The sequence below is a fragment of the Scyliorhinus torazame genome, chromosome 10 (genome assembly GCF_047496885.1).
Source record: "Scyliorhinus torazame isolate Kashiwa2021f chromosome 10, sScyTor2.1, whole genome shotgun sequence".
Taxonomy (NCBI): domain Eukaryota; kingdom Metazoa; phylum Chordata; class Chondrichthyes; order Carcharhiniformes; family Scyliorhinidae; genus Scyliorhinus; species Scyliorhinus torazame.
Genome location: NC_092716.1, coordinates 245,915,961 through 245,931,920, shown reverse-complemented (window position 1 = coordinate 245,931,920; position 15,960 = coordinate 245,915,961). Strand labels below are relative to the sequence as shown.

The following is a 15,960-nucleotide window of genomic DNA, read 5'->3' as shown; positions in this document are numbered from 1 at the left end:
AGGGTGCCAACACACAAAATCAGATAATATTGCCACTTTGAGCTAAAAGTTGCCCCACCCTGTACCTTGAAAGCAGCAATGCAAAGTACTGTGGAGTTGACAGATTTGAATATTAGTCCTAATGGACTTCAACCTGCAACCATAAAAATGTTGAGTGAGCATCATATGTTAACAGTACAACACCGTATTAAAAGTTTAGTTTGACGAAACTTTGTAACAGGCAATTTCAAATCTGAACATGACACAATAAAGAAGTTAAGCTGCATTCTCAGTGAAAAGTGGGGAGCCATTGGTGATGGGGGAGATCCCCACCTAGATTGCTGTCGAGTATCCTTTTTACATATTTGGCATGTAACCACTTGCCTATTCTGTTTCTGAAAGGATTTTTCTTTGAATCACTTGAAGCCATTGCTGCATGCTGTAAATTGGTAACGTGTTCATGAAATATCATTGTCTTATGCATGTGGTCACAGTTGAATTAAGACCATAACATATAGGAGCACTCAGCCCATTCAGTCATGACTGATATTTTTCTCATCCCCATTCTCTGCCTTCTCCCCATAACCCATGATCCCCTTTATTAATCAAGAACTTAACTCTCTGTCTTAAGAAGCTCAGTGATTTGGCCTCCTTCTGCAGCAAAGATTCCTCAGATTCACAACCCTCTTGCTGAAGAAATCCTTCTCAGCTCTGTTTTAAAAGTGCATCCCGTCAGTCTGAGGTTGTGCCCACTCGTTCTAGTTTTTCTTACTAGTGGAAACATTCTCTCCACGTCTACTCTATCCAGGCCTCTCCGTATTCTGTAAGTTTCAATAAGTTCCGCCCCTCATCCTTCTAAACTCCAATGTACAGACCCAGAGTCCTCCTATTATAAGCTCTTCATTCCAGGGTTTATTCATGTGAATCTCTGGACCCATTCCCAGGCTAGCACATCCTTCCTTAAACACAGGACCCAAAACCACTCAATACTCCAAATGGGGTCTGACCAGAGCCTTAGACAGCCTCAGAAGTACATCCCTGCTCTTGTATTCTAGCCCTCTCGACATGAATGCTAACGCATTTGCCTTTCCTAACTGCCGACTGATCCTGCAAGTTAACCTTAAGAGAATTTTGAACTAGTCCCTTTGTGCTTTTGATTTCCTAAGCCTTTTCCCATTTAGAAAATAGTCTGTGCCTACATTCTTCCTACCAAAATGCATAACCTCACAATTTACCACCGTGTATTCCATCTACCACTTCTTTGCCACTGTCCTAGCCTGTCCAAGTCCTTCTGCAGCTCCCCCCGCTTCCTCGATACTACCTGTCCCTTTGCATATCTTTGTGTCATCTGCAAACTTAGCAACAGTGCCCTCAGTTCCTTCTTCTAGATCGTTAATGTATATTGTGAAACGTTGTGGTCCCAACACCGACCCCTGAGGCTTAACACTAGACATAGGCTGCCATCCTGAAAAAGACCCCTTTATCCCCACTCTCTGCCTCCTGCCAGTCAGCCAATTCTCTAAACTTGCCAGTATCCTACCTTTAACACCATGGGCTCTTAGCCTATTTAACAGCCGCCTATACGGCACCTTGTCAAAGGCCTTCTGGAAATCTAAATAGATCACATCCACATGTTCTCCTTTGTCTCACTTCTTGTTACCACCTCAAAGAAATTAAACAGATTAGTTAGACATGATCTCCCCTTGACGAAGCTGTGCTGACTCAGTCCCACTTTATCAAGTATTCTGCAATCTCATCTTTATTAAAATCTTACCAAAGATCAAAGTCAGGCTAACCGGCCTATAATTTCCCACCTTCTGCCTCCCTTAAACATATTACATTAGCCATTTTCCAGTCCTCTGGGACCCTCCATGCCACCAGTGATTCCTGAAAGATCACCACCAATGCCTCCACAATCTCCTTCAGAACCCTGGGGTGTAGTCCACCTGATCCAGGTGACTTATCCACCTTCTGACCTTTCAGCTTCTCCAGCACCTACTCCTTATTGATGGCCACTACACTCACTGCCCCCTGATTCTCCTAGAATTCTTGTATCCCACTGAAGACTGTTGCAAAGTAACTATTCTGTTCCTCTGCCATTTCTTTGTAAATAGAGTGGCTAAGGTAAATATTGGTCCTTTTGATGATGAGATGGGAGATGAGGAAATGGCTGAGGAACTGAACAGGTTTTTTTGGGTTGGTCTTCACCGTGGAAGACACAAATAACATGCCATGACTGATGGAAATGAGGCTATGACAGGTAAAGACCTTGAGACGATTGTTATCACCAAGGAGATAGTGAAGTGCAAGGTAATGGGGCTAAAGGCAGACAAGTCTCCTGGCCCTCATGGAATGCATCCCAGGGTACTAAAAGAGATGGCTGGGGAAATTGCAAATGCACTCGTGATAATTTACTAAAATCCACTAGACTCTGGGGTGGTCCCAGTGGATTGGAAAGTAGCAAACGTGACACCACTGTTTAAAAAAGGAGGTAGGCAGAAAGCGAGTAATTATCGGCCAGTTAGCTTAACTTCAGGGAAGATGTTGGAATCTATCATCAAGGAAGAAATAGCGAGGCATCTGGATGGAAATTGTCCCATTGGGCAGACGCAGCATGGGTTCATGAAGGGCAGGTCGTGCCTAACTAATTTAGTGGAATTTTTTGAGGACATTACCAGTGCGGTAGACAACAGGGATCCAATGGATGTGGTATATCTGGATTTCCAGAAAGCTTTTGAGAAGGTGCCACACAAAAGGTTGCTGCGTAAGATAAAGATGCATGGCGTTAAGGGTAAAGTAGTAGTATGGATAGAGGATTGGTTAATTAATAGAAAGCAAAGAGTGAGGATTAATGGGTATTTCTCTGGTAGAGAATGGGTATTTCTCAGTAGCTACTGATTGGCAATCAGTAGCTACTGGTGTCCCTCAGGGATCAGTGTTGGGCCCACAATTGTTCACAATTTACATAGATGATTTGGAGTTGGGGAGCAAGTGCAATGTGTCCAAGTTTGTGGATGACACTAAGATGAATGGTAAAGCAAAAAGTGCAGAGGATACTGGAAGTTGGCAGAGGGATTTGGATAGTTTAAGTGAATGGGCTAAGGTCTGACACATGGAATGCAATGTTGACAAATGTGAATTTATCCATTTTGGTAGGAATAATAGCAAAAGGGATTATTATTTAAATGATAAAATATTAAAACATGCTGCTGTGCAGAGGGACCTGGGTGTCCTAGTGCATGAGTCGCAAAACGTTGGTTTACAGGTGCAACAGGTGATTTAAGAAGGTGAATGGAGTTTTGTCCTTCATTGCTGGAGGGATGGAGTTTACGACTAGGGAGGTTATGCTGCAACCGTGTAAGATGTTAGTGAGGCCACACCTTGTGTTCAGTTTTGGTCTCCTGACCTGAGAAAGGACGTACTGGCGCTGGAAGTTGTGCAGAGGAGATTCACTAGGTTAATCCCAGAGCTGAGGGGGTTGAATTACGAGGAGAGGTTGAGTAGACTGGGAATGTACTCGTTGGAATTTAGAAGGATGAGGGGGGAATCTTATAGAAACATATAAAATTATGAAGGGAATAGATAGGATAGATGCTGGGAGGTTGTTTCCACTGGCGAGTTAAAGCAGAACTAGGGGGCATAGCCTCAAAATAAGGGGAAGTAGATTTAGGACTGAGTTTAGGAGGAACCTCTTCACCCAAAGGGTTGTGAATCTATGGAATTCCCTGGCCAGTGAAGCAGTTGAGGCTCCTTCATTAAATGTTTTCAAGATAAATATAGATCGTTTTTTGAAGAATAAATGAATAAAGGGTTATGGTGTTCGGGCGGGAAAGTGGAGCTGAGTCCACAAAAGATCAGCCATGATCTCATTGCATGGCGGAGCAGGCTCGAAGGGCCAGATAGCCTACTAATGCTCCTAGTTTTTATGTTCTTATGTGTTCTCAGTTGTCCTCTGCTCGTTTTTAAAGGCTTCCCAATCTTCCTGGCTTTTCACTAATCCTCACCATCCTGTATGCTTGTTCCTTTGCTTTTATGCTATCCTTGTCTTCCCTCATCAACCATGGATGTACGTTTCCTCCTCCTTGGGATGAATTTCAGTCGTGCCTCCCGAATAGCCCCCCAAAACTCCTGCCAGTGCTGTTCCACTGTCTTTCCTGCTAGGTTCCTTTTCCAATCAACTCTGGCAGCTCCCCCCTCATGTCTTTGTAGTTACCTTTGTTTAATTGTAATACCGTTACATCTGATTCCAGCTTCTCCCCCTCAAACTGCAGGATAAATTCTATCATAATTGGTGGCCTTGCAATTTTTAATTGCCATTTGTGTTTTTCTGAACAGAATTATCTTTGATGGATTTTTACTTCCAAAGGTATATCATAGAAATCTTCAAAAGTGAGTTATTGCAACACATCCTGGGCTGAAAGGCCTGTTGCTGTAATGTACAACTACTTGGAAAATACAAAGGCAAGGATTAAATTAGATCAAGCTGTTCACTCATGGTTAATAAATTCAGCTGAATGGTTCCATGAACTGACTGTGTTGTATTTGTCACGACGTGCTATGGGATGTAGGATGCACGTTTGGAAATATAAAAAATAGATGCATGAGGAGGCCATTTGAGCCTTCTCCATTCATTGTGAACATGGCTGATCATTAATTTCAATACCCTGAACCAGCCTTCCTCCCCTCCCCCATATCCCTTGATCCCTTTAGCCCCAAGAGCTATATCTAATTCCTTGAAATTACATAACGTTTTGGCCTCAACTATTTTCTGTGGTAGCGAATTCCACAGATTCATCACTCGCTGGGTAAAGAAATTTCTCCTCCCCTCAGTCCTAAAAGGTTTACCCCTTATCAAGACTTTTTTTTTTGGCAATACTCTTTATCAACGCCAATCCTGCTGGGAATTGACTCATAAAGAGTCCCGGTGTGTATTGAAATGTATATAGTTTCATAGTGTTTCAAATTTCTGACTCTTGTAAGGCTAAATGGTCTAAAATAATTCTATGAAGTAATGTTGTTTTGGGGAAATTATATTTTACAGTAAAGGAACATTTATGTTTTTTGAGTTGACAGAAAGTTGGATTTAATGTAAAACTATTTTTATAAAAGCATTCACAGAACACTATGTAACTGTACTGACCGTTCCATACTTCAAGGTAAGATTCCTCAGTAAAATGTTCTGTCATGCTCTGTCTGAAAGTACAGCTACACTGTGGGTAACGGACCTAAGTATCTCGCTCATCTCCAGAAAGTTTGGGAAAATATGTTGGTTTGGCAATAATACTGCTTTGGGTTATTGACTTATTATTTTCACCTATCATGTTTTATAACCTTATACAACAGAAATCTTGCGTGTGAGTGTATCTCATGACCTCTCCCCTTAAGTTATTTGGCTCACTTTGCCCAGCAACTCAGTTCTATTTCTTGCTAGTTTGTAAATTTGGAACTTTCTGCCGTTGGAGGATCGGTAACAACAATTGTTAGTCTGGCTATCTTTTAAAATCATAGTAACATGAAGGGGGAAGACCTTTGGTTCATCTAGCCTCCCTATCCAGTGCTCGATTGTTGCATTGCTAAAAGCCTATAAATCTAATTTACTGATCAAAATCTTTTTAATTTCTTCTTGAAACCCAGTCAGGTTCCTTGTTCCACCACCAGTGCCAGTAATCTGCTCTACATACTTGCCACCCATTTACTAAAATTAGTTTCTCCTGTATTCCTATTTTCCTTTGCCCTTAATTTGTGCGTAAGTTCCGTCAATGGTTAAAAGGTTGAATAGTGTCAGGAAAACAACGGTAGTTTTAAGGTGGTCGTGATAAACATTAGAAATAAGGCATAGTCTTAGGTGGGTTTAATTTAATGTTTCCGTGCCTGGCAGGAATCTATAGCTAAATTCATGCTGGAAAAGGTGTTTGTATGTTTGGGGGTTGGTTTCATTTCCAACTGGGATTCTATTATATTTAGGGAGGGCTACAAATATGAAGCATAAATAGGACCACGGCATTGCTTAGCAACAGAAAGCCACTTCTCAGAGAGAGAGAGAGAGACAGACAGAGAGCTTTCCTTTTGTTCTTAGTTTTTCCATAGAATCCCTTGGGTGCAGAAGGAGGCCATTGAACCTCCCAAGTCTGCACAAGGCCACTGAAAGTGCACTCCACCCAAGCCCACTCGCCAGCCCTATCTTAATAACCCCTTAACCTCACCTACACATCTTTTGGACATGAAGGGGCAATTTAACATAGTCAATCCACACAATCTGCAAATCTTTGGGCTATGGGAGGAAAGCCATGCAGACATGGAGAGAATGTGCAACTCCACAGAGACGAGTCACCCAAGACCGGAATTGAACCAGGATCCCTGGCTCTCTGAGACAGCAGTGTTCATCACTGTGCCACTGTGTCCCTGGACGTCAGGCCGTGGCAGATAGGAAGCCAGGCGAAGCAGAAACATTTGTACAATGGAGTAATATACAAGAAAACAAGCTCCAGAGAAACTAAAAGATAGTTGGTTATAGAAACCAGGATATCGACCAGGCATCTCAGACGAAACGAGAGGAATCAGCTGGTGAGAAACAGTTTCTAAAGTCATCCTAAAATTTGGAATGCCTTACTATGGTCTACAAAACACATATTAAAGTCATTGGGAAGACAGTACTGGCTGGATATCAGAGATTGTGTAACAGTGGAAGTCAGTTAAGACAAAGGAATCCTGAAGAGTTGGTGTAAAATCCGGGACTGGTTTCGCTGATCAAAGTGGAACGGAAGCTTGGTTCATAAGAAACTTTTGAAACATGTAGACTGGATTTTGGAATGCAAACTGCTAATGGAACGCATGATTATGTTTTGGGAAGTTGAGTTTTGAAACTCTTCTGTGGCAATCACTTCGGAGATTCTGAGGAGGCATCTACAGAGATCCTCTTGGGATTTCTGAGCAGAGTGTGTATTTGACCACAGCCAATCTGTATCTCTTAAAGAAGGACTTTGTGTTAATGGGACTATTGTAGCTTCAAATGTACTTTGTCATCTGTGTTAATCTTAAAATCTGTGTGTATTTGTTAAGCTATGGGGTAGTAAAGGAGTATTATATTGTAATTAATCCAGGTGTAAATATTTTTTTCTATGTTGTGAAAACTAATTAGTGGTCTGTGATTCTGTTCCACCATGTTTTCTTAAAAAAAAGTTAGTCTTTTGAGCCAGGGTTCCACTCTGCGATCTTCCTGTCCAGTTATCACACCAACTGGAATGGAGTTATGTAGAAACAGGCATGAAGTCAACTTAAATGGTGACATGACTGATCACTTGTAGCAAAATGTTCTTGGTTATATGCTGCACCAGAAAATATGGTTATTTGTAAATGGTGTTTTTAGTTTATTTATTGGTTCTAATTATCTCCATGTCTGCACATGGAAGATTAGTTTTGGATTGCACTAATACATTGGCAGCAGAGGCATAGATGACCTTCTGTGCTATAAACTCCTACCTGTATATAGAGGGAGAAATGCAGCCTTTACAGAATATTGGCAAGTTCTAGAAGTTAATCATTTGTGGCTCATCTGAATAATTGTTAATTACACTACTGACTCTGGTTTTCTGATCAGTTAGGCTTCTAGAAACCCCTCTGCTCTAAGAATTCTGCCTTTGTGGAAGATAAAGCATTTGAAGTTTCATTTTTGTTAATCTAACTCTAGATTCATTCAAGTTTGTGCGAAACACACCTCTGTTCCCGGTCTGCAACGAGTTACTGGAGTTCCACTAGGGTGGCAAACGAGGTGCTACACAACTTGCCTCAGTACTCAGTTTGTGTGAGGAGGCGGGTGGATTTTGCCACGCCGCTTCTGATCATACTGCTCCATGTGGTCATTGGACAGTTGAACGATTTGGATCAGCTGTGAAGCTACACAAAGTCTGATCCTAACAATAATCAGGCAAAATATGTTGCAAGGTACCTGGTAACAGAGGTAAACATTACCCCAGCATAGTCAGTACCTTTTTAAAAAAAACATAGTCTGAGTAAATGCTAAGGAAAAATGACAACATTTGTTGAAAATGTAAAACGTTATTGATGTGTTTTTGTTGAAACGTGTTTATAACATATTATAAACTATTTTCCAGGGATACAAGCATGAATAACATAACTGAACTGCAACCTGACTCCTTCCAAAAGCTCCCTTATCTTGAGGAACTGTAAGTACAGTATATTGATGAGTATTTATCATGTAGGATGTGTCTGATCAGATGTGATATTTGTTTAAGTTTGACTTGAGACTGATGAATTGCAACTGCTCTGCAGACCATTGTGACTACTGTTCAACACAGCAGAGCTAAATATTTCACTAGCACCTAAGGAACTGTCAACATTTTGGCACACATGGCGTTTTAAACTCTAGGACAAGGGGCTGAATTGGCCACTGGAGGTCACCTGATTTAATTCAGTGTGAAATATGTCTCTGCATATTTGATGTTTAGCTGTGTATCGACACACTCCTTTGTTTTTGAAATTTTTAGAGTGGTAAAATTTATGTATTAAATATATGACATCGACAGTTATCTTTAGAGGATAAGTAAACTTAATCACTTGTGACCAGGGATGTAAATCAGGAATAAATTTGCTTTCTAGTTTGAAATTCCGAAAAAAAAACCTTTGCAGGAACTCCTAATCCACATCTAAATCTCTTCACTCCAACCACCCTCCTCACTTTCCACTAAAACAATGTCAAAACCTTGTTAATCAGACATAGTTGCATTTTTCAAGCTGAAGGCGCAGCTAACCTCATTAAATAAACATTACACATAGAAGCAAGCTCTGTGCAGCGAGCTGGTTATTTAAGACCTGAATTTGTTTTTGCCAACATTTTGAAACTGTTAGCATTATTATGCAAGTAAAAGCAGGCTGCTGCAGTATGTCAGAAACATTACTCTAATATTAAAAAGGAGTTGAATTGATTGCTGTTGTGAACATTTTATTGCTCTTTCTTTTGTGTCCTACTATTTCTTTACTCGGCAATGAAAAATTGGCGCAGAATCACAATCGCTGAGAATTCATTATACAGTAAACGGTCGACTGCTCCAGACTTTTTGCTCCCACGACGCCTGCTTGGCAAGCATTTTTCTCTGTGACATTGGCTCACTGATTAGAATGGTGCCCTGCGTCTAGATTCTGTATAGCAACCTAGTTAATCACTAGTAGAAACAGAAGTTATTGATATTAAAAGCTGTGTTTATTTTACTAACTTAAAACACAATGTGTTTAATGTGGGTTCAGATGCTTTTGTGCTTCAGCGTCTGCTATTTTATTTGGTTTTTTTTTCCCTTTGAAATTGGCATATGGTTATTGTCCTGCAGTTTAAATACTGGCTTCCTAACTGGGTCACAGTATTACTTTGTGCCATTTTAAAACTGTTGTTTTGGTGTTGGTGCAGTGTACTGATGAATACCAATGTAACACTGACAATGTAGTGTCAGTGGGCACATGGGGATCAGTGGATTGGATGTGAGACCACCTGGAAAAGACTGCTGTATAACATTGTCAACTGGCTGCAGCATAATTTCGGCTGATAGAAACACTTCAGAGAAAAAGTACTATTAAAAAGGGCCTAATCAGAGTAGTTCAGCTTTTATCAATCATTTCTAAATATCTGTGTGACTTGAGATAATGTGCTACCCTCCTGCACAGTGCTTTCCATAACTCAATAAAAACTTGCATTTGTATCACTGTAACTCCTGCTGCCAACCAGAAAGACTTCATGCGCACTCGACCCATGTGGCAGCTGCTGGAGCAAGTGCAACTGTTGCTTCGCTGGTTGGTGGCAAGAGTTTGGGTCTACTTCAATTTCACCGTAGCACATAGAAAAACATAATTGCCAGCAACAATTCACCCCAGTTCCTAATCTGTGATGCGATCTCAATCTCAATGAGATTTTATGTCAGTGCTACCTCCTTAAACTAGATTCAGCACGTAAGAGCTTTGTGCAAGTCCCACAATAGGTGATTAATATTTTTCTGAAACATTTTAGTCAAACTAATATCTTATTGACCGCTTATTTATCAATAAGTGCCCTATTATGTATTTTTTCTTTTCTTTTCATGTACTTAACGATCTGATGAGCTGCTCAGAGAAAAATACTTTTCACTGTTCCTCGGTACACGTGACAATAAACAAAATCCAATCCAATCCCAGTGTCCTTATTAAACTAAGTATTACAATCTATTTTTCACATTGGAAATTTCATGAATATATATCTTCAACATTTTGTTACGATTCCAGTTGATGTTGCTACTGGACGGGAAGGTCCCAGAATGGAACACTGGCTCAAAAAATGGTAACTTTTGCATTTTAAGAAAATACGGATGAGCAGAGTCACAGGACTGCCAATTAGCTTTTAACGACAGAAAAAAAACATTGATTGAACATGAAAAATTTGACACTAATACAATTCGACTTCACTCCTACTTATCTTCACAATATATGGAGATTTTGAGGATAATACTGGTTACAAAATGTGTCTTGTGCTATAATGTGCTTAGCAAATACACAGTACCTGTGAACCAACATGCCAACTGTGATCAGACACACCCCAAGCCAAGTGGCAGATGCCATCCAATCAAACTTCTGTGGATTTCTCCTCAAATCCTCCCGGATAATTATCTCTCCGGTTTCTCTAAATTCAACTCTTGAAAAGAAACACCGTAGAATCTTCCAAACTATGTTTTCCTCAGCTGTTTTCCACAAGGATCCACTTCTAGGATTTCCCACTCTCCTTTCAGTATTCCTCTGCTTTGAATTGCCACATTCGTTCAAACTTTCATATAATCTCTCGGGTACCCAGCCACCAAGAGAACACTCTTCAGTCGTTAACGTTAATGAACAGTATCGTTCAAATTCCAGTTTCTTTTGTTCATAGAATTTACAGTGCAGAAGGAGGCCATTCGGCCCATCGAGTCTGCACCGGCTCTTGGAAAGAGCACCCTACCCAAGGTCAACACCGCCACCCTATCCCCATAACCCAGTAACCCCACCCAACACTAAGGGCAATTTTGGACACTAAAGGGCAATTTATCATGGCCAATCCACCTAACCTGCACACTTTGGACTGTGGGAGGAAACCGGAGCACCCGGAGGAAACCCACGCACACACGGGGAGGATGTGCAGACTCCGCACAGACAGTGACCCAAGCTGGAATCGAACCTGGGACCCTGGAGCTGTGAAGCAATTGTGCTATCCACAAGGCTACCGTGCTGCCCGTTCCTTTGACTTCAATCTTTCTGAAACTTTTCTTTTCATTCCCTGGTTCCTAGAACTAGCTGTTCTTTCGTTTCTGGGACTTGCTTTCTTCCCATTATTCTATTGTTTTACATCTGGCAGAGCTGTGAGAGCTGCCGTCACGCCCACTACCTAGCTCCAAGGCATTTCTAACTTAAGGATTACCCTTGGTCACTAAACAACTGTTCAGTCTTTCTTTAAGTTCCTGTTTGCTTATCATGTTATAAACGCTAAACATAATGCAGGCACAGTTTGAAATGAAACATGCAAACACTTGTGTTTAAACTGAATCAAACTAGAGTTTTAATCTTTCCTACATCGAGACACAAAATTAAACTCCAATCTATACCTTACTTCTAATATCCAACAATACAAACTCGCTTAAAAACTACCTGTACTTCCTGACAGTTTACTTTGTTGTCAGAAGCATGTTTCTCAGAGGAAACAGTTTATAAATGATATGTTGACTAGGTACAAGAACTTGCAATTGGTTAATGAATGCACAGAGCTAGCAATGGGTAACTTGAACTTTTATTGTTAGTCTGTATCAAGCCAACATGTTTGCTTTAATGCACTGAGTTGGCACTCTGACACTGCAACTGCGCATGTGCAGCAAGTGCTGTCGCCAGTGTTGTGGCACACATAAACACAGTTTGGTTACTTAAGTGCCTTTAATGTAATAAAACATCCCAAGCCATTTCGTAGGAAAATTATATGACAAAATTTGATACCAAGCCACTGCGGAGATATTGGGCACGAAGATTTCGAAGTGTGGAAGTGAGCGGGAACTGCCGCAAGCTTCCCGACGAGACCGCCAACACTATTCAACATTAATCGGTACACTTAAAGGACCCAGGGCTTCAAACCACAATTGAAGGCTCGCCAGCCAATTCGCTGGGACTGTGCTCCCCCTGCATTCCCGGCTAACCAGGTTGAGCAACACTTGAACAGCACCTGCACAGCCAACCCCACTCAGCTCGCATCCATGGCGCCAAGATGACCAGACCAAGGTTTGGAGAAGCGAACCTGGGGAGGCTCGCTCCTAGATGCATTGGAGGCCAGGCGGAATCTCCTGTTCCCTCGAGGGTTCAGGAGAGTGAGCCACAGGGCAGCCAGTGCTACCTGGGACGTAGTGGCAACGACCTTCAGCCAGGAGGTGTGACCAGGAGGACTGGCCTCCAGTGCCGCAAGAAGGTTAATGACCTACACCAGGCAGCAGGGGTGAGTTGATACCAATGCCCCCCCCCCCCCCCCCCCCCCAAAAAAAACAAACCTCCATATGCCCCTCCCACCTTTCCCTTCAAGCCCCCACCCAACCCTTGCTTCACCACCACCACTACCACTGTGAACACACCAAACGTGCGGCCAACAATGCTCTGTGTGTCTCCGCAGGAAAAGCTCTCCCACAATTGCCGGGAGAGAGCCCAGGCTGGCAGAGGGGTGCTATACATAAGAATCCTCACAACCTTCGAAGAACGGGCCCTGGTGGTGATGGAGTGTGACAGTCACCAATGTGGAGGTTGGTGCACACCGCAGAGGTGAGGATCCATCGGGCCCCACCCGCAGGACCTATCAAACATGAGTTATTGCCATACAGACTGACCCATCCCTCCCACTGATCACTTGTCCATTTTCCCGCAGGTCCCCCAGCTGATGGCACCAGTCCATCCGGGGTGGCCCCCTCCCCTGCCTCCCATGAGACCACCTCGGAGGAGAGCTCCGAGGATGCCACAATTGACACGTCACAGCTGTCGTCCCCACCTTCCACTAATGCAGAGACTTGCACCTCGGTGGGAAATGTTAGTGGTCATGCTTCTGGGGCACAATCTGATGTGCTCCACACAGTTACTGATGTACATCAGGTGGAGGCAGTAACGCCCAGGCGAGACAGCAGTTGGAGGTCTGCTGAATCCCTGGACCCGGTTGCGTCGCAGCCTGATGCTGAGCCTATGGAACATGCTATCCCAGAGCTGATAGCGACGTTAGGGAGCGGCCGGGACATTCAGAGGGAGACGTCAGTGGCACACCAACAGGTCCATAGCTGATGGGAGGAGTCCCAGAGAGTACGGGCGCAGGAACTGTTGCCGGCAATGCGTGGCACTGAGGCCAACACTGCCACAGTGGAGAGCCTGGTGCACAACATCAGCAGCATTAGTGGAGGTGTCCAAGGTGTGATGCAGTCAGTGGTGGTCACGGCTGAGGGCCTCGGCAGAATGCCCGACTCGCTGAGGGATGTGACACCGTACCAGGCTGACCTTGATGAGGTCTGTGGGACATATCCAACCTCAGATGGGAATGACCGAGGCACTGCAGTGCTTGTCCCAGTCGCAGGTGGATATTGCCGTGGCACTACAGAAATCACTGAGGAGCATTGCTGAGGACGTTGACAAGATGGTGCAGACATCGGGGAGCCGCCAGGGATACCACATTGGGGCAGCCGTGGCTCGAACCAGCTGTCTGCCCATCCCGAGGTGATCTCCAGGGCCCTATGGGCACTGAGTAGGAGGAGAGGGCGCTGGGGGCCATCCCGAATAGGTTTAATCAAAGTGTTTCAGTCTAACAGAAGAAAAGTTAGCAAGAAAAGCTGTTGAACGAAAAAGGGAGAGGATAACAAGTGTGGAAAGGAAGATGGAAGTGGAGCAAACAGCTTCTCCGTCAGGGTCAACAGCAACGAGGGAATCATGTTTTGCTCTTATCTGCAGCTATTTTTCATTGGGCTTTATTGTCCGGGCATATGGTAGTACAATTTACCCAAGTTCAGATATGCAGCTGAAGCTTAATAGGGTGTGCTGAACTGGGGGACGTATGGGGGATTGTGAGGACTTGCCACAAGTAATTAAACAAACTATGTTTATGTATGCTTGAAAAAAAATTGTGCAGTGGATTTTTTAAGGACTGCATCACAGTCTGCATGACAAAATAATTTCCTCCAATGTGGGAGAATTGTATTGTAATCAGCCAAAATCAAATTAGAAAAATACACATTGTGTCACGCCCAATGCTTACAGGATTAACATTCAGGTTACAGAAACACAAATGAATACATAATTAGACAGCATACTTCTGGATAGCTGCATTGTCCCATTGGTTATTTTTGGCTGTCCAAATTACTTAGTACAATACAGTAATCTAAAGAAAGAAAGAAATTGCGTGCTTATTTAGTACTTTTCATGACCTCAGGAAATCCCAAAGCACTTTATGGCCAATTAAGTACTTTTAAACAGTTTTAATGTAGGAAATCTGCACACAAGGTCCCGCAAACAGCAATGAAATGAGATGACCAGGATATTGGGATGACTTCTCTGCACTTATTTTATGCCATGTGATCATTCACATCCTCGCAAATGTAAAACCTGTTTTGTTTTTTTCTTGTCTCCTCAGCAATTCATTTTCTTAAGCCCCCCTCCCCTGCCTTATTCACCCTCGACTCCAACAGCAAGGGTGCAGAACTCAGTGACTTCATTGTCACGAGGTTTGAGACGTTTCTTACAGCCGTCTCTGGACGTTTCACCACTCCCTTCTCCAAGCCCATCGGGCTAAACTTTCCCTAGGGCTCTCTTTGGCCTCAGTCTAAACCCTGAATCTGTATCTTTATCTATTTTCTATCCCATCACTCCATAGGCCCTATCCTCATCTTGTCCATGAAACACTTCCCCCCTCCTATTCATACACTCCTTAGATCTTAACACTTTCACCAAGCTTTGATTGTTTGTCCTAATGTCGTCTTATATGGCTTGGTACCAACCTTTTTGTTTGAATGCATTGGGAGGCACTATAAAGGTGCAACTTGTACGTAACAAGGCAGACAGGATCTCTGTTTAATGCCTGCTCTGAAATATGGCATCTCCAACAGTGCAGCACTTATTCAGTGTTACATCATAAAGTGCCAGCCTGTATTATGATTAGATATCTAACATCAAGGTTTGTGTTTAAACCTTATTTTCACACTTCTAGCATGCTTCTGCAAATTGCAATACACTTAATTTAATCAATGTACCATATGACTCTAATATCTTAAAGCTGTTATGGAGCACTTTAGTCTCTTATTCCTCAATGCAGCTTTTAAACTATCTGAATGGCCAACTCTTGGAACACAAGGAAGTTGAGTCTCAGCCAGAATGTTGTCAGGTTTGTACTGATTTTATAGTGGCACGTCATACTAGCTCATTTTCTAGTGCACTGAGATGAAAGTACTAAATCAAGCTTGTACTAAATCAAGATGCTTATCGCAGCGGAAGATGATAAACCTAAGGTAAAGGGGAGCCAGATTTGATAGTATGAAGTGAATTCCAACAAAATCAGTGGAATTTTAAAAGTGGGTCTGGAGGATCAATTTTGTCAGCTCGCAATGTTTTCTCTTGATTAATTTGGGGATGTGACAATTGGTGACAAAATTAGCATTAATTTCCCATCCCTGGTTGTAACAAAAGTCCTGCTCAGAAAGTAGGTGAATTGGGTAATTCCCCTGTGAATATGGAAAGTGACTGGAATGAATTTTAACATGCACACTTGTTATGCAACTGTCTTCCACTCAGCTTTTTGCTGGAGAAATCAATTTGTATCATACCAACGGATGCCACTGTCGTTTTAGACTGTTCGCTGTAATAAAAAAAAAATATGAAGAAAGGAACAGGAGTTCTGAAGGAGTCATATTCCACTCAAAATGTTAACTCTGTTTCTCTCTGCACCCCTACTCCCTGGCCTGCTGAGTATCCAGCACG

The 15,960-nt window shown here is 42.6% G+C and overlaps 1 protein-coding gene across 3 annotated transcripts in view; it reads left to right on the top strand.

Annotated features, from left to right (window-relative positions):
• Positions 1-15,960, top strand: part of lgr4 (leucine-rich repeat containing G protein-coupled receptor 4) — a 139,709-nt gene that overhangs the window by 25,716 nt on the left and 98,033 nt on the right. For all 3 annotated transcript variants that reach the window (XM_072466646.1, XM_072466647.1, XM_072466645.1), the window contains exon 2: positions 8,091-8,162. In XM_072466646.1, the coding sequence (XP_072322747.1) occupies positions 8,091-8,162 (72 nt within the window). The remainder of the gene's footprint in view (positions 1-8,090; positions 8,163-15,960) is intronic.